Source organism: Giraffa tippelskirchi, chromosome 8 (genome assembly GCF_054371585.1).
Source record: "Giraffa tippelskirchi isolate mGirTip1 chromosome 8, T2T-mGirTip1v1.2.pri, whole genome shotgun sequence".
In the NCBI taxonomy this organism is placed as follows: Eukaryota; Metazoa; Chordata; class Mammalia; order Artiodactyla; family Giraffidae; genus Giraffa; species Giraffa tippelskirchi.
In genome coordinates, this window is record NC_137282.1 from 104,414,978 (window position 1) to 104,438,857 (window position 23,880).

The following is a 23,880-nucleotide window of genomic DNA, read 5'->3' on the forward strand; positions in this document are numbered from 1 at the left end:
GTAGTTATGGTTAATGTTTAACAGATAATACATAGGGAACCAAATTGGACAGAAAGCCCATGGGTTTGACTGTGTTCTTCCCCTCCTCCTTCTCTAATGTCTAAAATGTTAAAGAATTTTGAATTTTAGTTTCATTACTTATTAGTTGTATAACCTATGGGGAGTTGTTCCTTCTGTGTTCTTTCACTTGTATGTAAAACAGGGATGGTACAAGTATCTGCTTCAGGATTTATTCAGTCACTAAGTCGTGTCCCACTGTTTGCGACCCAAGCACTGCAGGAGGCCAGGCTTCCGTGTCCTTCACTACCTCTTGGAATTTGCTCAAACTCATGTCTGTTGATTCAGTGATGCAATCCAAACATCTCATTCTCTGTCGCCACCTTTTCCTCCTGCCTGCGATCTTTCCCAGCATCAGGGTCTTTTCCAGTGAGTAAGCTCTCTGCATCAGGGGGCCAAAGTATTGGTGCTTCAGCTTCAGCCACCAGTTCTTCCTAAATGAATATTCAGGGTTGATTTCCTTAAGGATTGATTGGTTTGATCTTGCTATCAAAGGACTCTCAAGAGTCTTCTCCAGTACCACAGCTTGAAAGCATCAATTCTTCTGCATTCAGCCTTCTTCATGGTCCATCTCTCACATCTGTACGTCCTGTACGTGACTACTGGAAAAACCATAGCTTTGACTGTATGGACCTTTGTCGACAAAGTGATGTCTCTGCTTTTTTAAAACGCTGTCTAGGTTTGTCATAGCTTTTCTTCCAAGAAGTAAGCATCTTTTTAATTTCATGGCTACAGTCACCATCTGCAGTGATTTTGGAGCCCAAGAAAATTAAATCTGCCACTGTTTCCATTTTTTCCCCATCTATTTGCCATGAAGTAATGGGACCAGATGCCATGATCTTAGATTTTAGAATGTTGAGTTTTAAGCCCAGCTTTTTCACTCTCTTCTTTCACTTTAAGCAAGAGGCTCTTTAGTTTCTCTTCACTTTCTGCCATTAGGGTGGTATCATCTGCATATCTGATGTTGTTGATATTTCTCACAGCAGTCTTGATTCCAGCTTGTGATTGCTCTAGCCTGGCATTTCACATGATGTACTCTGCATATAAGTTAAATAAACAGGGTGACAATATACACCCTTGATGTACTCCTTTCCCAATTTTGAACCAGTCTGTTGTTCCATGTCTGGTTCTAACTGTTGCTTCTTGACGTGCATACAGATTTCTCAGGAGGCAGATCAGGTGGTCTGGTATTCCATCTCTTTAGCATTTTCCACAGTTTTTTGTGATCCACATGGTCAAAGGCTTTAGTGTAGTCAATGAAGCAGAAGTAAATGTTTTTCTGGAATTCCCTTGCTTTTTCGATGATCCATCGGATGTTGGCAATTTGATCTCTGTTTCCTCTGTCATTTCTAAATCTAGCTTGTACATCTGAAAGGTCTCAGTTCACATACTGTTGAAGCTTATAGCAGGCATCAAATGAGTAATGTGCTTAGAACAGGGCCTTGCACATGGTAGGAGCCCAATAAATATGAGCTACTACTACTGTTTAGTAACTGAATATAATAACAAAAGAGAGGGAACTAATAAATATCCCACTTTGAAGTGCCTGCATTAAGAATGTTAGGTTAGAATTTACTGCTAAAAACTTAACTGAATTTTTTTTTTTTAATATGGAACACTTCACGAATTTGTGTGTCATCCTTACGCAGGGGCCATGCTAATCTTCTCTGTATCTTTCCAATTTTAGTATATGTGCTGCCGAAGCGAGCACTTAACTGAATTTTTTTAAACAAAATCTTTTTAAAAGTCTTAGCTCTTACAGACAAAACCGCTTCCACTCCCTGTGACTTAATGTGATTTTTGCTTTATCTGTATTTTTCTTGACATTTGCCTTAAAGTTTTATCATAATTTCATTATTTGACAAACATTTATTAATTACCTACTGTGTGCCAGGTACCATGTATAACAGTGAAGAAGAAAAGACAAGAGGTTCCTACCTCAACAGACTTTACATTTTTGGTAGGGGAGATGGAAGGAAACAGGTGGATAAAAAATCATAAGGTAATTATAGATGGTAATAAATGTTACAAAAGAAGCTAGCAGGGAATATGGGAGAAAATAACTTAGTAGGGGCAGGTTGCTTAGTTAAAGAAACTGATTCTTTCATAGTTGATGACTTTAATGTTGATCTCTACTTCTACAAATCAGTTTGTTTCTGACGTCTAATGTTGTTTTGAATGACTATTTACCTTTTAGTGCTATATACTAACACATGTGTACACATCTGTATATGTTTCTGTAATATCCATCTGTATATATATAAATTTTAAAACCATATGTTCACGTGGATGCCCCAAATTCCAGTCCAGTACCAAAGGTTTCATTGTAGCCTTCTCACTCTTCTTATTTGTACTTTTTTCTCTCCAAAAGTCAGAAACCTGTCTCTTGCTACCCATAATGTATATATTTTTTGTTTAATCCTGGTATACACATAGAAATTTTAGAATTGCTAATCTGTACCCCTGCCAAAAAGCAGATGTTCAAGAGTAAAACATTTGTGTGCCATTCTTTTTGTTTGTAGCTTTTGTTTGCCAGACTTAAATTGGTTCTTATTTTTCCTTTACTCTTGATATGGTTGTGTTCATTTGCAGTAGAGTTAGGTTCATTTGATGCTGAATATATTCCATTTTGGATTCCCCCTACTTCATGGCTGATTTTATTTATTTTTAGGTGTGCGTTTGTATGAACCATTACTCTTTTCTAAGCATCAGAGAAATGTGATATCTATACACAGAAATGTGTACAGAGAAGTGTCCCTCTTCTTTCATCCCTACTGCCTTGTTCCTGTTCCCCTATTCCTTCTACCCATACTCACCACAGCCTGTAGGTAACCAAGTTCTCTTGTATTTTATTCTCTCTTTCTTTCAAGGCTGATCTCCAGACAAGTTCTCAGCGTTTGAATCTTTCAGCCTCTAACGCTGCAGTGGCTGAACTTAAACCCGATTGTTGTATTGATGATGTCATACATCATGAAGTAAAGGAAATTGGAACACACATGTAAGAATTAATTTTACTACATGAAATTTTTTCTTTATCTCCACATGTTATCAAGCCTGAAAAACTGCTTCAGAAGGAGTTTTATGTGCCATGTTTACATGTTTGCCAGAAACAGACTTTAAACAAAATATTTATTGTGTAAGGGAAAAAAAAAATCTGCATTTATCTCTAGTTTTATTTTTGCATGTGCAATCTGACTGAAAAATAAAAATCCATGCTGCAAACCTTTAAAACCCAGATGGTACTCTAAAAGTATGTTTATTCTTTTGAAATGCTAACAACTGATGTTAATAACATTTATTTTTAAATTCACAGCTTTTCAGTTCTGAGTTTAACTATATAAATACACTCTATCCTGAGAGTTCAAAAGTAGAGAACCAAAATAAACTATGAGGGAAAAAGAAATGTCAGATTCTGTATCCCTGGCCTGTATAGGTATTTGAACGTGAATGCTCTGTTTTTCTTCGTCTGAGAGGCAAAAATGAACATTTCAGAGCCATCTAAAGTAATTTTAGACTTCTCAATCTGCCTTACCACTTCCACATATAGTTGATTCACAAAGTCCTATTCTTGTTGATTATCTCTCAGTAGCCTCTCTTCATCTCTTCTTACATCACCATTTCTGTTTCTCTTTCTTGTCTTAAAGAAGTACATATAATATTATCTATCATTTAATTGATTTTAGTGACAAGCTCTGTTTAGGCACTTTTTAATGTATATTCTGGGCTTCCGTGGTGGCTCAGACTGTAAAGAGTCTGTCTGCAATGCAGGAGACCCAGGTTCAATTCCTGGGTCTGAAAGATCCTCTGGAGAAGAGAGTGACAACTCACTCCGGTTTTCTTGCCTGGAGAATCCCATGGACAGAGGAGGCAATCCATGGGATCGCATCAAGTTGGACATGACTGAGCAAGTAACACTAATATATATTCTGTGGTTGGTATAAGCTTTGGTGTCATTTTCTGGAATTCAGATGTTAGCTCAATCATTTATTTAACTATGTGATCTTGGATAAGTCACCTAACACTTCAGGGATTCCCATTACCCTTAGGGAATTCTGACTTTATATAGGTTTTGCAGAGCTCTCTGTACCTAATCCTTACCAAATACTCTAGTTCCACCTTTCATCATACTTCGCTCCCACTTTACACTGCAGTTATATTGGACCCTTTTACCTCTGAATTCCTCCACAACTTGAAATGTAGTCTTCTCTTATAAAGGAATGCCTGTGTCATTTTGTTTAGTTTAATTCTACTTCTTCAAATATTTTTCTATGTCTTTTGTACTTGAAATTACTCACTGAGTGCCTGCTGTTCCCATTAAAGTGTGACTTCCACAAAGTTGGCTATATCCTCAAAATTTACCAGAGAAATAATGGTCAGCATTTGTTGAAGTTGAGTTTATTGAAATGATAATAAATGTGTAAAATTCCCATTTTACAGAAAATGAGACCCTTATAGAATTAAATAGCTGGTAAGTAATGGCATGGAGCTCAAATCTAGCTTCAAAATCTGTACTTTGTTTCCAACCGTGAGCACTAGGAGAGCAGATATTGAGTTTTGATCAACTCTAAATCCCTAGCACCTCATTTAGTACTAGGTACAAATATAAAAGAAAAATTAAGTTACCTATAGTGTCACCACCTAGCATAACCACTATTAAAATATTTATATACTTCAGTCTTTTATGTGCATATATAACAGATATATATAAATAATATTTTATAAAATTTTGATAAAATTACCCATGGCTCTATCTTTTTTAATGCACCAAGAATATTTTCCCATTTGAGTCAGTATTCTTTGAAAAGATTCTTAAAATGATTTTATCTACACACTTGGACCATGTACTGTAATTTGTTTACTCTGATGTTAAACTTTCCACTTGTTCACTGTTATAAATAACACAGTGATGAACACCTTAATATTTCCTGTGATAGACTGCTTGAAATGGGTTTACTAAAGGAGCATATAAGCATTTTTAAGACTCTTTTCCTGAAGGATTGTTTTCTCGATTTTTATAACCAGTAGCAGTATAAAGAGAGTCAGTTTCTCTAAACCCTCAACAACCCTGTTATTGCTTGGAAAGAATTTTTGCCAGATCCTAAGATGGGGAAAAATCTTACCTCATTATTGTAATTTGTAATTTGTTTCTTCGACTACTTGTAAGGCTGAACATTTTCACATTTTTGTTAGTAAATCATGGTACTGTGATTTATATATATATATATTCTTTTCTCCTATTTTGAGTGAGATATTAATGTTATGCCTACAAAGCTTGATATTGTTAGAAGCTTTTTATCCCAATATGTTGTCCTTTTTTAAATTTTGTTTTAGCGTCTTTGATTTATCCAGTTTGTAAATTTGTAGAGGTCATCCTTTCCATTGGATTTATATTAAAAAGCCTTTCCTCATCTTGGAATTTTTAAAAAATTTGTATTTTCTTCTAGTTTATGTGAACTTATTTTTAATATTCAACTGTTTAGTTATCCTGGTATTTACTTTGGATCATGCTTCACCTTTTGAAGAAAAAGTTTCTGACTTCCGGCTCTAAAAATGGTGTATCTTATTTTACTAATCATAGCTTTCTTGTTCATGGAATTATATCTATATCTACTGAAACTTTTTTTCCTGCTCTAGGCTCATTTGACTACACTTTCACATCATTGGTATATTTTCCAGATTTGTTGATCAAGTTGAAATGTAGTAGATTAACTATTAAAAAACAAAATTGAAAATGATTCAGAAATCATTAAGACATCTTTCTGTTTCAGCTTGGTGTGTGCAGTGAGTTACACAACTCAGGGTGGAGAAAAAATGTATTTTAGAAAATTCTTCAAGTTTCAGGTATTAAGTCTGATGGTGGTAAATTGTGTTTAAATGCCTTCCCCCTGTCGCCCCCACTCCCAGGAAATGACACCTATTTATCTGCAGTAAAAACAGACTCCAAATAAAGAAAATACCCTAATGTTTTTGAATTTGTCATGTTACTAGCAATCTAAAGTCAGGCTAAAGTAAGTTAAATAAAAACAGAGAAATTATCATTGGCAGTATAATGTTTTTATTAAAAAGAAAAAAATTGTTTGGTTTTCATGCCTTGACAAAACATGCAAGAATCCAGAAGATGGATAAAATGACTGTAAAGTCCAGGCAAAATAAGTGTAAATAATATCAGATTTCTAAAGAAATATTTAAATGAAGGATTATTGATTTGGGTAAAGTGGACCAGGCTTCCTTCAGAGAAATCATGAGTCACTGAAATTGCAGTTAGAAGTTTTTATTTATACACAGTTTTCAAAGTCCATAATCAAAGAATAATTTAAAACCACTGTTTTAACACATCTGTGTGTATGGATAGGGAAATGAGATGACCATATACAGTTATGTAGATCTAGATATGACATTGTATATATTTTTCATTTCTCTGTATGTGGAAGAAAAAGTACTATCGATAGGAAGAAAAAAATTGCTCTTGCTTTGTGGTTATTGCTTTTGTTATCACTCATCTGCTTAAGATTTTGCATGCCTTTTATAAGAAAATAAAAGGTTTGATTGCTTATTTTGATAACTATACTTTGTGAAATATATAGAGAAAAATACACAAACATATATGTGTTCAGTTTAGCCAAATACTGTGAAGTACAAATCCATGTAACTCATGTAATTGTCACCCAGTCAAGAAATTATGGTAGCTTTTTTTTTTAAATACCTTTGGGATTGTTTTTGTTTGTTTTTGTTTTTACAAGAATAGTGCATACCCATTTAAAAGTCTATTACAATTAAAATTGGAAAATGCCGTTGACAAGCTTAAACCCAAGATTTAAAACAAATATAAGCAAAATAAATGGCCAAATGATAATAATCTTCTTTGATTGGTATGCTTTATTCAACTAGGTTCTCAAACCATTGGATGTGAAAACCAAATTTTACAATGCAGAGGTAAGTGTTGAGCACTTAATGGGATTTCATGTTGAACATTAAGATCTTATATGACTAAAATCTCATGTATTATATTTCTTTTCGTATCAGAGTAAATTGCTGATTTGACTACAAATTACTTGTGAAAATAAGCATAAAGTTAAATCACAAGAGATTAATTTCACTGCAGATCTCTTTTAATCTGCTATTTTCAATTTACATGGAATCAATATGCCTTGATTTTTATTCTCATTAACTCTGAGGCTTTCACCTCTTTTCAATAAATGATGACCCTATGCTTCCATTTAATAGTTGTTGTTCCTTCTAAAAACATTAGCAACCTGTTAAATATTTATAAATGTGGTAGTGATATTGTAAAAGTTGAAGTAGTAGATCTAAACCTGCAAAAAATATTTAATATTTATATAGAAAAATATTAAGTAGAACTCAATACATTAAATTCTTTGTCCTGAAAAGTCAGTGTGAGATTGCTAAGTTTAGTGAATGATTTGAACTTCTCTTTAGGAGAAACAAATCTGGCAAAAATATAGAAAAGAGTAACTTTTAGAATAGAAGATTATCTTCTGTTCTAACAAAAGATATAGAATAGAATTTGTCATAAGGAAGAGGTTTTATTGCTTGAATTTCTTTTACAAAATTCTATTTTATCCTGGTATCTAGAATTCTGGAAAAAACAGATTTTCTAATGGGCCTCTTACCCCCCAAAAATCATGTGTTTCAGATCAAAGTGATAAACTCAGAGATACTCAAATACAGCATTTTGAAATGTAAATTATGTCTGTTACTCCAAAACCAGGTGATAAGAAATTTGTAGTCACATGTCAAATTTGATAATATTATTCTTACCATCAGCATCTCAGAGTTTTTATTCACTATAAAGTTTGTGCTACAACTGGGCATACTAAAACATATAAGATGAGGGACCTAACCTTGAAGTAAAAACCTATCAGGAGAAAAGAGAAAAGTGCATAAAATAAAAAAGTTACTAGTATAGTATATAGTGAGACTAGAGAGACTCATACACAAAGATGTGATACAGGAACTCTGGGAATGAGATTTTGGAGTAGTCTAAGAAAGCTTCATGGTAAAGAAAGAGAACTGCCTCAGAGTCCAAAAGGAATAGGTGCTGGAAATGTAGTGTCAGAGCAGTGAAGGCATTCCAAGCAGAGTTGCAAGTGGAACATTGAGTGTGTAGTGAAGAGTATACATATCAGTATTTGATGGAAGGATTCAGTCTCATCAAGGAGATTATTAGATGTTTAAAGAGTTGATGTTTCTTTGTGAGGAGGGATAGGAGAATTGGGATAATACATATTTGTTCTGCCTTTTTTTGTTATTAATAATATATCATTGATTAATTACAGTATAGCTGTGTACTTAAATAGTCTTAATTTATTATTTTGCTGGGAAAGATTTCATTCATAGTATGAGGGGAGATTGGTAACTAGTCTATTAGAAAAAATAGTTTGGAAAATTAAAAACAAATATGTAGGTGGGTTTTTTTTTCCTGTAATTGGCTCCTAGGAAAGCACATACTAAACTATTTTAAGTTTTCTTTGTTGAAATATGGTGGTACATGAGGGTACTTGTCAAGTAGTTTTATCACACCAATATTAAGGGTGAATTGCAAATTTTTTTAAATTGCTAATAATTCCATAAATAACATAAAAGTAACATACTCCCCAAGAAGAAAGGAAGAAACCCACAATTCTGCCACAGCAAAAAGTAATTGGTTCTTCATTAACCAGTTTTCTCTTTCAGTCTTTACTTATTTATATATAATATTCTGTTCTTATAATCATAGTAACAATTTTGCTTTTTCAATTAACATTAAATATAGACATAATCTTTAATGTAGACTTTGCCATCAAACTTCAGCTAAAAAATTTTCATAAAATTCTGAACTTTTGAAAGTGACATTTCTTTAAAAATGAGGAGTGAGCAAATAGCATTTAGGATCTTTCTAATATATTTGGTATTACCTATTAGGCAAACTAATACTGTCCTGCCTGTAGCATATAGCAGATTCTATTAACCCCAACTAGGAAATTTGGGAGTTAGTGAGGCTTCCCTGATGGCTCAGATGGTAAAGCATCTGCCTACAATGTGGGAGACCCGGGTTCAATCCCTGGGTGAGGAAGGTCTCCTAGAAAAGGAAATGGCAACCCACTCCAGTATTCTTGCCTGGAAAATCCCATGGATGGAAAAGCCTGGTAGACTACAGTCCATGGGGTTGCAAAGAGTCAGACACGACTGAGCAACTTCACTTAAGCACACTAGTATCAATAGTTTATTACACTATTCCATAGACCTTACCTGACAACTATTGTTAGCCCCACATTTGTCGCAAACATGTTTTTTTATGCTGCATCTAAAAACTTTAATACTATGTGAATCCCCAAAAGGAAAACAAGTTTTGTGAGAAACTTTGTTGTAGTCTTCTAAAATAAGAAAGCTTTGCTAGGGGAAAAAAAAAATGATGACATAATAAGCTAGGCTTCAAACGTTTGGTCACCTGCTGAGTACAGTGCTCTGTGCCATGTACTGAAGAGAAATAAATATAAACTGAACATCTTCCCTCTCCTCATAGCACTTAGATTTAGTGGAGGAGACGTAACAGTGCTTCCCTGGTGGCTCAGATGGTTAAGAGTCTGCCTGCAGTGCGAGAGACCCAGGTTCAGTCACCTGGGTGGGGAAGATCCCCTAGAGAAGGAAATGGCAACCCACTCCAGTATTCTTGCCTGGAAAATCTCATGGACAGGAGCCTGGTGGGCTACAATCCATGGGGTCACAAAGAGTTGGACACGAACTGAAGTGACTTAGCACTTGATGTGACTTGATACCACAGTGTAAGCACCCCCACCCATGAAGTGTACTTATACTCTGGGAACATAGGTGAAAAATGATTTCCATCTTGATGTTTGATGAAAGAGCTGACATTTGAGATGGCCCTTTGGAAATAAGTAACTTTAGATATATATGTGTGTGTGTGTATATATATATTTGAAAAGAAGACGAACTATGAAATCTGTTAACTCTCAGTTGTTTGAAGTGGTCTAGTTCAGCATTTCCTGAAGTGTAAGATCCCATTATTAGATAAATTTAGAAGAAGCTATATAGTATCTGTCCTGAATGTGGCAGATATTTGTATACCCATCCAAAGTAATCTATGAAGAATTACACAGTGGGTAAGAATTTAAGAATTACAAAGGCATGGGATATGCCTCCCTCCCCCAAGATATTCCCTTGAATATTTGCTCCTGTTTTAAGCGTTCACCTGCAGTGTTCTTCTCTATTCATTTAACCTTAGCAGTTTCACCTTTTTAGAAAAATGATTTGTCATATTTCTTTGTGTTACTTTCTGTTTACGTCCTTGTTTTACTAATGCTGTCTTGTTTAGTAAATTAAAAAAATGCAGAAATGCATTTTATTTTAAAGTTAGTTATTCTTTTCCTTTAACATTTAATCTGATTTTTCTAATTTTTCTTTTTATTTTTCCATTAGAGTGACCTCAGTTCTGTGGTAATTTGATTTTTTATTATAAATTTATATGCTTTTCTTACTTACCACTTTTTGACTCTGCCTAATTAATCTCTCCATACAAAACATAGTGGAAAAACAAAGTTAGTTGTGAATATACTTATGTGACTTTGAAAGTATGTATATAATTTGTACTTTTTATATTATATTGATTGTCTTATTGTATGGGAAAATATACATCAAAGATTAAATTGTCATATTGAAACAATTATATTCTTATTTTAGTGTGTTTTCTGTAGATATTTTTTAAAAGAGGCCTTGTTAGCCTTGTTTAAATAGCCTTCGAATTTTCAACATCTTAACAAAATATCCTGTGATCCTTCAAATCTTTGAATGAACTGTGTAGTTGGAATTCATCTTCAAATGCACAGTGGTTTTAGTCTTAATTCTGGGTCAGGTGAAGATGGCCCTTTAACAGTGAACTGAAGAAAATTAAATTTTCCCAAGTTAAAATCATATTTTCAAATTTCTATTTAATATAAGCAACATTTGCTTATGACATATTATATACACAATAAAAACAACTGCCTTAGCACTGAATTCTTAATTTTTTCAGTGTCAAGTAACTTTATACTAACTGTTCAAACTAACTTAATTTTCCATTATGCTGCTTGTTTTTCCTTTCATTTTATGTAAGCTCTTCTAAACTTACGCAGAAATTGAATTTTTAAATTTGAAATGTGGGTCTATGGTTATTTTTTTTTAAGCAATGGATTGATGGGATATATTTACTTTTTGTTTTTTTGAGAAAAAATAATAAAAGGCCTTTAAATGTGTACCTTCTTTTAAACTGATAAATCATTGTATTTCTATTTTATTAGGGCACATGTACCCAGGAGAAAAGAATCTATTTTGTTTTAGATAATAATACATTAAATTATAACTCCATCATTATATTTTTGCAAATAGTTTCCATTTTCCTGGATTTAGTGTTAAAAAAGCTAAGTGCCAACATTTTTTGGTCATAGTTTGTTTTCTTTCTGTATATATATTACTATGAAACTTTTGAATAAAGTAATTCTAGAATCGGAGAAGGCAATGGCACCCCACTCCAGTACTCTTGCCTGGAAAGTCCCATGGACGGAGGAGCCTGGTGGGCTACAGTCCATGGGGTCGCTGAGAGTCGGACACGACTGAGCAACTTCACTTTCACTTTTCCCTTTCATGCACTGGAGAAGACCATGGCAACCCACTCCAGTATTCTTGCCTGGAGAATCCCAGGGACGGCGGAGCCTGGTGGGCTGCCGTCTATGGGGTCGCACAGAGTCGGACACGACTGAAGCGACTTAGCAGCAGCAGCAGCAGCAGCAATTCTAGAATATCCTTAGTATACCATTTTATATGTAAGTTTGTATCAAAAAAGAGGCAAGTTGTCTGTTATCCTGCAATTATATACCCCCCAAAAATAACAAAATAGCATAAAAGGAAGAATGTTTAGCATAATTAGGGAATTTTTAAAACTATGTAAAAGTACATATGTAAATTACCCCATGACTGAAATACTGATGTATCTGTCAGTAAAACTACAAAGTACCTTTTCTTTGATTTAAAAACTCAAAGATTTCAAGTATAATTCACTTTTTTTTTTTGCCCTAAATATACACTTAACAATGAACTGCGAAATCACTAATGAACACTAAAGTAATTGCTTTATAAAGTTAAATCCTATAAGATTATAAAATGGATTATTCACTATACTAATTTGAAATAATATGAAAATTAAGTTAAATTATGCTGAAATATTATAGCAAAGACCTAATTATCTTAACACATTTCTGAAATTCTAAGTGTACAGGTGTATTCATTATCCTAGATTGCATTTTCACATTTTAATGACTTACCAGAAAATTTAGGATATATGTGAATGAAATTCCAGTTAAACATTTTTTGGATGTCAATACAAAAAAATATTATAGTTATCCCCTATCCATTGTTTGATAACTTACCAGTTGACTAACACTTGACTTTGCCCCTGTTAATTATGTTAGGATAAAGATTTCTTTTCTTACATTAATTATGATAACTTTGATTTGCAGGCATGAACTAATCACATTTATGGTTAATGTTTTTTCTTTATATAAATCAGATGTTATTGTTGAGGTAAATACTTTAAACACCATCATACTTTGGTGGATTTTTTTTTTTCAGACTGATGAAGTATTTCTTGAAGCCCAGATTCAGAATATTACAACCTCACCCATGTTTATGGAGAAAGTTTCACTGGAGCCATCTATAATGTACAATGTAGCAGAATTAAATTCAGTCAACCAAGCTGGAGAATGGTAAATATGAATTGTGAACTATTTGTTTTTATTTTAAAAGACGTGAACTTTTTTATCATTGTTATTCTGGTGTGATTTATGATGTTTTTAATTAATAGACTTTATTTATAAAAGAATTTTTAAATTTACAGAAAAATTTATCAGTAAGTGCAGCATTCTCACATGCCCTCCCCACTTACAGGGTCCCATATTATTCACATTTTAACTTGGTGCATTTTTTACAATCAGTGAATCAATGTTGATACTTACTATTAACTAAAATCCAGTTTACATTCGTGTTCACTTTTTGTGTTGTGCATTGTATGAGTTTTGACAAATGTAATGACATAGCCATCATGACTATACCTTATAAAATAATTTCACTGCCCTTAAAGTCTCTCATGGTCCATCAGGCTCTCCCTTCACATAAAAATAAGATCTTCACCATTTGTATCTGGAACACTTATTCTTTCAATTTTCATAATAACTCAGTGAGATAAATATGGAACATTTCATCCTTGATCCTGCAGTTGATAAAATTGAGACATGGGAAGGAATGATGGAGAAGTTAGAGTGAGCAGTGAGTTTCAAGACAGTGTATTCTCTCAACATCAAAAGGAGCAAGCATAGGAATAGATGATTTAATTTTTTACAAAAATGAAATATACATCTATGAGTAATTTAGAAAAAGAAGAATAAATAAATGTAAGATCGACATTAATATAGATAAGAAGGTAATAGCTGGAGAAAATACCTGATTTTATTAATCAAGAATGGAAATTTTACTTTTATTATGTTAGAATACAGTAAAGTTTGTAGCCTCTCATACCCCCACAGAGGAAAGCAATAATTTTCCCCTCTTTGCCTGATCCTTTTATTCATTTTGAAAATGATTACTTAGTTTAGAATGGTATGTTTCTTTATTTTCTTTCATAATTTTAGAGAAAAGGTGTAGGATACTTAAGGTTCTGATTTCTATTGCATTTTTTAGTTAATTGCTATATGTCCAATACTTTAGGTAATATATTGCATTCTATTATAAAGAATCTGAAGATTTTCCAAATCAACTGAAATAAAATAAGTCCTCTCAGTTCAAGTCCATTTGTGTTGAAACCACTGACCTGTTGTATTCTAGATCTTTGGATGGTAGAACATTCAGGTCCTATCCAAAGGAATAATCACAACTATGGTTTTTCTTTTAAAAGATTCTAGAGAATTTTTTCCATCTCTGTCTTCACCCCTCAGTGTAACTACATTTGGGTCAAGAGCATATTTGCAGCCAATGGATACACGCCAGTACTTATACTGCCTAAAACCCAAGAAGGAGTTTGCAGAAAAAGCAGGCATCATTAAGGGAGTAACAGTAATTGGAAAATTGGATATAGTATGGAAAACAAATCTAGGTGAAAGGGGAAGATTACAGACCAGCCAACTTCAAAGAATGGTGAGTCTAGAAAAAACATTGATGGGGGTTTTCGTATGTTGCGGGTCCAGATAGTTATAACAAGTTAAATTTCCCTAGGTCTGTCACTAAAAATCAGAGCACTATAAAAGGCATTAATATTACCAGAGAATAAAAGACAAATAATTTCACTGATACCTAGGTAGAAAATTGGAATTGATATGAATGGGAAATGTTCAGATGTTAATTTATCCATCATATATGGTTTTCTACCATGTAAAGAACTTTTTTACTTTACCAAACAAAATAACTGCATATCAGTTGTTTCCTCCTATGATAATTCGTGCTCATTGTTATATGACTTCCACTATATTAGAGTTATCTCTTTCTTTTACAATGTCTTGGGAACGCTTGGATTTATACTGCATTTACCTACTCAGTTCATTCCTCTTTTAAAGATGTTTAAAATGTCAGTCATCTGAAACTCATGTGAGTCCCGCTCAAATTATCTTGTAAACACTGGTTGGATATTTTATCTAATTTCTACTCTGAGAGCATGGATAGCGACCAGCCTTCTTTTTCTTGTACTAGTGAAAATATGCTACAGAATCCTCTATTTATACTGAATGTTACCTGCTGAGATACGTTCTAAAATTTACTTTTACTATTTGAGGTAAAAATTGAAAAAAGAGAGAGAGATTACCACTGGGCCTATTTTGAAACATAGCCATTAGCTATCATCCTCCCATGGCATTTTGATTCTACTGTCTGTCCCTGTCAGTGTATCTTGTGAAACAGACATGATTTGCTTCTTCAGTTATTTCAGTGTCTTCCTCTACTTGTTTAGGCAATAAGCTTATGTTTCTATAAGCTACAGTCTCTTTGGAAGCTTCCCCTTAAGATCAGACCCCCTGAAATTGCTTTACTATTTGCCTATGAGACTCATTTCAACTTTACTTAACATGGAGTAATTACAACAAAAACAGTCAGGGTATCTAGTGCTATTTTACAAATAGTAGCAGCAATGGCACCCCACTCCAGTACTCATGCCTGGAAAATCCCATGGACGGAGGAGCCTGGTAGGCTACAGTCCATGGGGTCGCTAAGAGTCGGACATGACTGAGCGACTTCACTTTCACTTTTCCCTTTCATGCACTGGAGAAGGAAATGGCAACCCACTCCAGTGTTCTTGCCTGGAGAATCCCAGGGACGGGGGAGCCTGGTGGGCTGCCATCTATGGGGTCGCACAGAGTCAGACACGACTGAAGCGACTTAGCAGCAGCAGCAAAAGAAGTTAGAGTGTATAACAGTAGGACTGTGGTACTCTCTTAAAATGGAAAGGTTTTTATAATAAATGTATGTTAACTGTATTTCTTTTTCTCATAGGCTCCAGGTTATGGAGATGTTAGGTTGTCTTTGGAGGCAATCCCAGATACTGTAAACCTAGAAGAACCTTTTCATATTACTTGTAAAATAACAAACTGCAGGTAATGCCAATATTTGTGGATGGATATCCTTTCTTTTTTACCTAAGAGAGACTTCTTAAAGCTTTTAAATATGCTATCTTCTTGTAAGTTTCCTCTTGCCATATAGTCTTCTCTGATGTTGCCATTGAATACTATCAAGTTCTTCATCTGGTAGCTAATATTACATATTTTAGAGGTCCTACGGTATTAGGCATTTTTTAATATTTTACTTCCGTACCTGTGAAGTAGGTATTAATTATTCACATTCTTTGCAAGAGCGAGCTAACTCAGAGCTTGTGGGTCATTCAGTCTCAGAGAGCTGGAAAAGATGGGATCAGAATTTGAAACCAGTGTATTTGACTTCAAAGTCTATGTTCATTTCATTGTTTACACTCCTTTCACACTTCAGATTACTAAACATGAACTAGTAGGTTCTTATGGAATAATACATTATAGATTTACTGTAATAAGATAGATTTTTCTGAGCCATATTTATACCTGAGCTGTATCTTTAGTATTAAGAAACTAAAAAGTAGTTATGAATTTAATATAAGGGATAGCCATAGACTAGAAAACAGGACTTTGATAATAGAGTATAATCTAGCTATTGACAAGCAAAGAGCACAGGGCTTTGAGGCCAGAAAAACCTAGGATCAAATCCCAGTGCTATCACTTTGCTGCTCCTTGTAGTAATATTTGGTGCATTCATGCTAAGTCGTTTCAATTGTGTCTGACTCTTTGCAGCCCTATGGACCTTAGCCCGCCAGGCTCTTCTGTCCATGGGATTCTCCAGGCAAGAATACTGGAGTGAGTTGCCATTGGGGCATTTTGATAATATCACAGTAATGAATTCAAATCATCATAGTCTGAATGTATAATCCTCTTTAATTCTATATCCCTTACAGCTTTATGGTATTAGGAAGATAGGAAGTATTTATCCTTCAAAATTACAAAATATCTACTTACCCTGTGAAGCTTCCTAGACCTTCTCACACATAATCATAGCAAATTGTAATATAGTTTTTTTGTGATACTGATATATTCCTATAATTAATCACTAGTCTCTTCTGTATTGGGTTGCAAATAATTTAAGAGAAGAGATCATGTCTTACCAGCATTATAAGTGCAGTGCCTGCCACATCATAGGAGCTCAGTAAACAACACACACAGGATAAAGACCTTGTGCCACACGTACCCTTTATGGGTGTGCTTTTGGATTATTTGTTTTGTGTTTTTTGAGTTATAAAAAATCAGTTATTGACCAAATGACAAGGTGCTGTAATAAATAAATAACAGTGTGAGTTATTCACTTTACCTTTTGGTAATTCAAATAAGTTTTTTTAAAAAAGCACTTATTTCTTAGATCTTCAGTTTCTTCATCTATAAAAATGGTATTACCACCAACCCATAACACACAGACACATACATGCAATCTACTCTTACTGGATTTTTGTGAAATGTAATGAGGAAATTCATGCATCGCACCTAAACTGGTCTGTGGCACACAGTGAACATTTCAAATTTTAGAGGCGAGACAGAGACATATAAAAGCTAAATATCATTAAATCAATACATCTAAAATTCAAGTTTAAATTTAAATTTTAAATGAGTATTTCAAAATGTGGAGCCAACTAAGGAGAGAAAAAGAGCTTGAAGAGTTGAAGGCAAGTTAAGCATGGTGGTAGAGTAGCAGACCATTTTTCATTATGAAACTTTTGGGTTTGTTTTTGTTTTAAAAACAATACACATACTTTCACTAAAAGTGTTTTTTTAACTTAATAAGTTCAATTGAACTGGTGGTATCAATTATAAGAAGTAGTCTTTTTCATGTCAAGTGAATACCTGAATAGTTTTACTTGTAAATCTTGCCAGTCATTTGCTATCTTATCTGCATGGTAAGGGCTTCCCAGGTGACTCAGTGGGTAAAGAATCTGCCTGCAGTGCAGGAGACACGGGTTTGATCCCTATGTTGAGAAGATCTCCTGGAGGAGGGCACAGCAACCCACTCCAATATTTTTGCCTGGAGAATCCCATGGATAGAGAAGCTTGGCGGGCTGCAGTCTATAGGGTCACAAAGAGTCAGACACAGCTCAAGTGACTGAGCACACACTGTATGGTAAAGGAACAGATTAAGTAGAAAAAGCACTGGACCAGCCTCAGTTTTTCACTCTCTTTGGTACAGAGTATCTAACAGAAATAGGAAGGATACATAGCAACAAATTAGACACAGATGTCTGGAAGTCTCCCAGAGAAATGGCAAAACTCTTTAACAGATCAGCATCAGGGAGCCAGTGTTCAATAACAGAACCAGAAGGCCTACATCCAGACAGGCAGATTAGTCTCAGCGCCACTGTAAACTCCAGAACAAAATCATCTCCTTTCATTTTCCTGATTCTGTCCTAAGTGAAATAAAAACGATATGATAGATTTTCATTTCTGTTCCTGGTTTTCAGCTGGATACCATGAAAAGAAATTCACTGGCAATAGTGATTTAGAGACATTGCAGTGTCCCTTTGTGAAAGGAACAAGATTTATTCCTATTTTTCTGATTCCTCCAGCAGTGAAAGAACGATGGATTTTGTTTTGGAAATGTGATTTAGAAATATTGCAGTATCCCTTTGTGAAAGGAACAAGATTTATTCCTATTTTTCTGATTCCTCCAGCAGTGAAAGAACCATGGATCTTGTTTTGGAAATGTGCAATACCAATTCTATCCACTGGTGTGGCATTTCAGGAAGACAACTTGGAAAGCTCCATCCAAGTTCCTCTCTCTGCCTTGCCCTCACACTACTGTCTTCAGTACAAGGACTGCAAGTATGCTCTCTTTTCAGTGACTTCAGTATTTAGGGGCTGTTAATCCATAGTCATTTATTATATCCATTCTTTCTCTGGTCATTACCAATGAATGAAAACTTGGGTCTATATTTTTCTCTCAATAGAGCGTCTCTGGCTTAAGACTAACAGACACATTCTTAAAGAGAACATATGAATATGATGACATCGCACAAGTCTGTGTGGTATCTTCGGCCATTAAAGTGGAAAGTTGAAGAAAATGTCCAATGTTACACTTTTCATTGAGTTGCCCAGAATTTTCTGTATTTTTGTCACCTTGTAAAATGATCAACAGTAAAAAAGTGTATGTTATTTAAATTTCTTTCCTATAAAAGATAAAATATTAAATATTTGTTTTGAAAAGAACTATCTACTGATTTTATCTTGTGAGTTATATTCCAAATGAATATTTGTATATTTTCTATATACATGTGATTTTGTTTCACTTTAAATGACCATTAGACTTTGTTCTCCAAAAGCTCTATATTTGAGGCCATGTGTCCCTAGCAGGTATCCTGAACAACGGTCAGTAAACTTTTCATGAAAAGGGCCAGATACTGCATATTTTAGACCTTGCAGGTCACAAGGTTTCTGTTGAAATTAATCTGCAGTTGTAATACAAAAGCAGCCAGTAGGCTCTAGTGACTCAGACAATAAAGAATCTGCCTGCAATGCAGGAGACCCAGGTTCAGTCCCTGGGTCAGGAAGATCCCCTGGAGAAGGGAATGGCTATCCACTCCCGTATTCTTTGCTGGAGAATTCAGTGGACAGAGGGGCCTAGCAGGCTATACAGTCCATGGGGTCGCAAGGAGTCAGAAATAACTGAGTAACTTTCACTTTAGGCAAAAATTGTACCACAGCATTTACAAAAACAAGCAGCTGGCCAGATTTGACCTGCAGGCCAGTTTGCTGACTTCAATCTAGAAGAAACAGTTGTTTCTTAAAAAGTTAGAATTCTCATCATACTGTATTTAGAAGTATTTTCGTTAACCCCAGCTTTTTTCCTCAGTCAACAAAAAAAGTTTAAAACTGGGGTGGTCTTCATATAATCTTGTATTTGCTAACACAGTATGAATTTTTCTAGTTGTTTTCAAAATTATCATATTGGCATCTGTATTTTTGTGTACATACCAACACACATGTCTAACTTTCAGTTACTAAAAGCAGATCAGAATTGGTTTTATTTCTTAAACTGTCGATTACTCTGATAACTAAGCTAAGAAGCCTGATCATTTTCTAATTCTAAGCCGAGAAAGTCCTGTTTTTTCCCACTGAAAAATAAACCACTTTTTTTTAAAGGCATACTTAAAGGATTTCCAGCTTCTGATACTTGATTTTGAACTCTACATCATGTATTATTATTACAAAACTTTCTGTTTCTGCATGTAATCACATTAATTTACTTACGTCATATACAAAACAGGAAGTTAAGACTGTAAACAACTTTGCAACATGGATGTAATAAAAGTTTCAATATTTTGCAACAAAACAAAAACTAATGCTGTTAAATAAAAACAAGTTGAAATTCAAGCATGTGTATATAACTGCTTAAATGTAAATGCATTAAGTCAAATACAAAAATTGGTTTTTCTTAAATGCATAATTATTTATTGCCATGACAAATTGTTTGGTCCAAAATGAAAGCTGTATTCAGAATGAGATTTGCCCTTAAATTGAAGAGGTAATTAATGAAACGTCCGTGCAAAATAAAGTGCAAGCAGTGTAAAATTGTCTTTGTCCAAAGACAGTCTTTTCTCCAAAATGAGTACAATTGATTAAATGATGAAATAAGACTTTATAGCCCCTGCACTGGATACTTCAGTAGCTTTCAAGGTGTCTTCTCATGACTGAACCTTCTGTTTCACTCCATTCAAATTTTAAAAGTAACATATGATGGTCACTTGGGATTCTGCTATATAATTTGACTTAGTTATAAAGACTCCTTTTTTATAAGCAATAACCTAGACATATTGTTCCTTGTTAAGTAAAGGTTACATAATGTCATCTTAGAAAGGATCTGTTTAAACCATATTATAAAAATTAGATAAACAATTTGGTACATTAAGTAGAAATGTCATTTGCATACAAAGGACATTGTAAATTTTACATTTACAATGGAAAAGACCCTGATGCTGGGAAAGATTGAAGGCAAAAGGCGAAGGGGGCAGCAAAGGATGAGATGGTTAGATAGCATCACCAACTCAATGGAGATGAAGTTGAGCAAACTCCAGGAGATAGTGAAGGACAGAGGAGCCTGGCGTGCTACAGTCCATGGGGTCACAAAGAGTCAGACACGAGTTAGCGACTGAAAAACAATAAAAAATTTTACAGAGCATCATAACAATTACAGCTACCATAATGAAATGTGGTTAATGGAAATCAATCATTCCTAAGTAGAATGTATATAAAGATTTACTTTAATGCCCTCTTGTTTCAGACAAGCAAGATAACGTTTGGAGAATTGTTTATAATTTTAAGAGTAGCTAACAATACAACTACACAAAACCTTCTTGAAATAGCGTGCAATGGAATAATTTCAAAGTGATGAAAGTACTTAAAAAGCAAAAGGGGCTTGAATAGAAGGGAAATCCAGGTAAGTGGATAGATTATCTAGATGTGTTATGGGAGATACATTAGAAAAGAAACAAACTAGAAAAATGAAATGAAGAAATACAACCAATTCACATTACTTCATGTAAAAAGAATGGCTACTTTAACTACAGATATTAGTAAAGACATTGTTTTAAAATATTTTTGCTTATAATGTCTTTGATTTTGGTGTCAAAGTTGGCAAAATGAAGTTGGGAAGTGTTTCCTCTTCTGCTGAAAGAGATTGTGTAGATTTAATATTAAGTGTTTGGTAGAAGTCACCATTGAAATTGGGCCTGTGGTTTTCTTTTCTGGAGGTATCTTATTTCTTCAGGGAGTTATGGTAGTTTGTATCCTATAAAGAATTTTTCCGTTTCATGGACATGGACCTACAGTTGATCACAGTATTTTCTAATTATCTTTTTAATGTCTACATGGTCTGCAGTGATATCCCTTCTTTCACTTCTGATACTGTTGATTCATATTCTCTTTATTTTCCTACTCAGAGGCTTACCACTTTTACCAATTTGAAAGTATCTGTAATGCATTCAAAATAATTGTGCTAAGAACCTTTTCATATGCAACACCAGCAAGAATTGACCTTTTTTTTTTGGCCCACACCGTAGGCTGGCAGAATCTTAATTCCCTAACTAGGGATTGAACCAGCATCCTCTGCATTGGAAGTAAGGCGTCTTAACCACTAGATCACCACCCAAGTTGATTTAAGTGCAATATAGGAGACAATATAGAAGGCTTATCTTAGACTTAAGTCCTACTTTTCTCTGGAAAAGAACTGTAGGTTCATGTAGCTCTTCCTTGTATCCTGAGCCCAGGTATTTAGATATTTGCTGACTTAAAAGAGGAGAAATCTCCAACCTAGTGTTGCTTTAAATTAGAGCCCTTGGGACCTACATCAGAACCACTTGGTGTGCTGTGTGGAATGATGATCCCCAGACCTTATTACAAGACTTGATAAATAAAGTTGAAAAGTGTGCCCCTGAATCTGGATTTTTAATGAATTCCAAGGTGATTCTTATAGTGAAATTATCGAACTCTTCTAATCCAACAAAGGGAAAGAAGGGAAAGTTGGTTTTTAAACTCTAAGATACCAAGTAATTAGCCTTTTGAGATGAAGAGTTATAGTAAGGCCCTGATCATCATCAGTATTACTGATTTAATTTTTTATTACTGTTTCAGTTTTCTTTTGCAACACTTGTGAAATTCATTATGTGTCCACCAGCTTTACCAATTTTATAATTAACAAACCAAAGAAATTCCAGCTGGAATTAGAACAGTCTCATCCATCCCTCTAGTTAAAGCAATTCCAGTACTTAATGCCACTTTTCTTCACTATCTAATATGTATTCTAATTTCAGTACAATGTTTCAAGTCCCCTGTTATGTTTAAGCTGCATCAAATTAAGAAGCATAAAAGTGACATGCCAAGCCAAATTATAGCAGAGGATGAACATGAACAAGAAGTGGGAATGACAGATGCTTTTTGTAACCCATCAAATAATTACGAGTTTAAAAAATCAGTGTCTGCAGGCACATAATTAAATGCCACTTAGGAAATCCTTAAGGGCCAAGCTATTGGCTTATTTAAATGTAGATATAGTTGAAAGTTTCCATGGTAAGGTCACTAGAGAAATTGTGCTAGTGAAATTGAATAGTTATACAACTGACCTAACTAATATTATTAAGGATTTCTAAATGTATTTTATTATGTACTTAGCATAAGTGGCCATGCTAATGTTATCTATGCCAAACTGTAGACAAGATTAGTTAAGAACTATGCAAAAAACCTGAGCACCCTACATTCACTTTCTGTACATTCACAGCAACTATTTTTCCTCTTTTCTAAACAACACCGAATACTGCTTTCCACCAGCTCTTAAGATTTTGTCACCCAACAAAATAAGCAGCATTAAAGACAGTACTGGCCCCTGTCATATCTTCACTACTGATAGCACTATCAAAGCTAAACTCAGTAACGAATTTCTTCTCTCCAAAGATGCTACTCAGAGGCAAGTATATTTCTCCTAAATCAGCATGAGAATCCTTTCCTCTTAGTTATCTCCCCTTTCAAACAGTTTGCTTATGGGAATTGGTGCTAGAGAACTCACCAGTAAACAGCCCTACTGTTCAATAAATACACTCTGCTATTAAGTCTAGTATACAAATACAATGAAGATTTGAAAATGGAGCCGTGTCCAGTTAAGTGCTATACTGGCACTTAACAAGGCTACTGATCACCTGCTTACAAAGGAATCATGTTATGGTCAAGTCAACATAACATAATCATGTTATGTTATCTGTGTGTGATAAACCTATTGTCTAGACAGATTTATTTTTTAGATTTGTTTTTGTTCTGGCCACTACCTACAGCAGACACTTGAGAGCCATCACCACTGCATTCTGGGTGAGGGGCCCCAGTCAAGTCACGAATGTTCTTCAGTACTGCTGCTGAATGACCTGCTGCGGATGTGATTTCTAAGTTGCTCTATGAGTTCAGGATTCTGCTGCTGTATCTGCTGAGCAAACTGCTGTCCCCTGTAGTAAAGAGGCAAAGTAATATGAATTAGGGAATTTCCAATCACACAATACCAACGCAAAAAGAACTGCAAACGATGTGGATACTACCCAAAGGGAACTTTTTCTATAAAAACAAGTTTTAGATTCATGACTTATCTGCAAGTGTACCAGCATCTCCATGTATCATTAATACAGTGCAGTGTTCTTTATGAGAAATGAAACACCCAATCTAACAAGTGAGTTCCTGAATTGAGTGAAATCCACCC

At 34.5% G+C, this 23,880-nt stretch overlaps 2 protein-coding genes and 1 non-coding gene across 21 annotated transcripts in view; 1 reads left to right on the forward strand and 2 right to left on the reverse strand.

Moving 5' to 3' along the window:
• The window catches only part of TRAPPC13 (trafficking protein particle complex subunit 13), a 34,827-nt gene extending 14,608 nt beyond the window's left edge, over positions 1-20,219 (forward strand). For 2 of the 15 annotated variants that reach the window (XM_081518292.1, XM_081518301.1), the window contains exons 5-13: positions 2,928-3,055; positions 5,826-5,898; positions 6,946-6,990; positions 10,495-10,512; positions 12,679-12,812; positions 14,037-14,235; positions 15,580-15,680; positions 18,323-18,473; positions 18,599-20,219. In XM_081518292.1, coding sequence (XP_081374418.1) covers positions 2,928-3,055; positions 5,826-5,898; positions 6,946-6,990; positions 10,495-10,512; positions 12,679-12,812; positions 14,037-14,235; positions 15,580-15,680; positions 18,323-18,473; positions 18,599-18,706 — 957 coding nt within the window. In that variant the 3' untranslated portion in view covers positions 18,707-20,219. Of the gene's footprint in view, positions 1-2,927; positions 3,056-5,825; positions 5,899-6,945; positions 7,021-10,494; positions 10,513-12,678; positions 12,813-14,036; positions 14,236-15,579; positions 15,681-18,322; positions 18,474-18,598 lie in introns of all 15 variants that reach the window. The other 13 variants (XM_081518293.1, XM_081518302.1, XM_081518291.1 and 10 more) reach the window with 7 other exon arrangements.
• Positions 1,662-1,768, reverse strand: LOC145519232 (U6 spliceosomal RNA). Its single transcript, XR_014063649.1, has one exon. It is a non-coding gene; the product is annotated as a U6 spliceosomal RNA (small nuclear RNA).
• The window catches only part of SGTB (small glutamine rich tetratricopeptide repeat co-chaperone beta), a 44,849-nt gene continuing 41,045 nt past the window's right edge, over positions 20,077-23,880 (reverse strand). For all 5 annotated transcript variants that reach the window (XM_081518312.1, XM_081518310.1, XM_081518309.1 and 2 more), the window contains one exon: positions 20,077-23,632. In XM_081518312.1, coding sequence (XP_081374438.1) covers positions 23,521-23,632 — 112 coding nt within the window. In that variant the 3' untranslated portion in view covers positions 20,077-23,520. The remainder of the gene's footprint in view (positions 23,633-23,880) is intronic.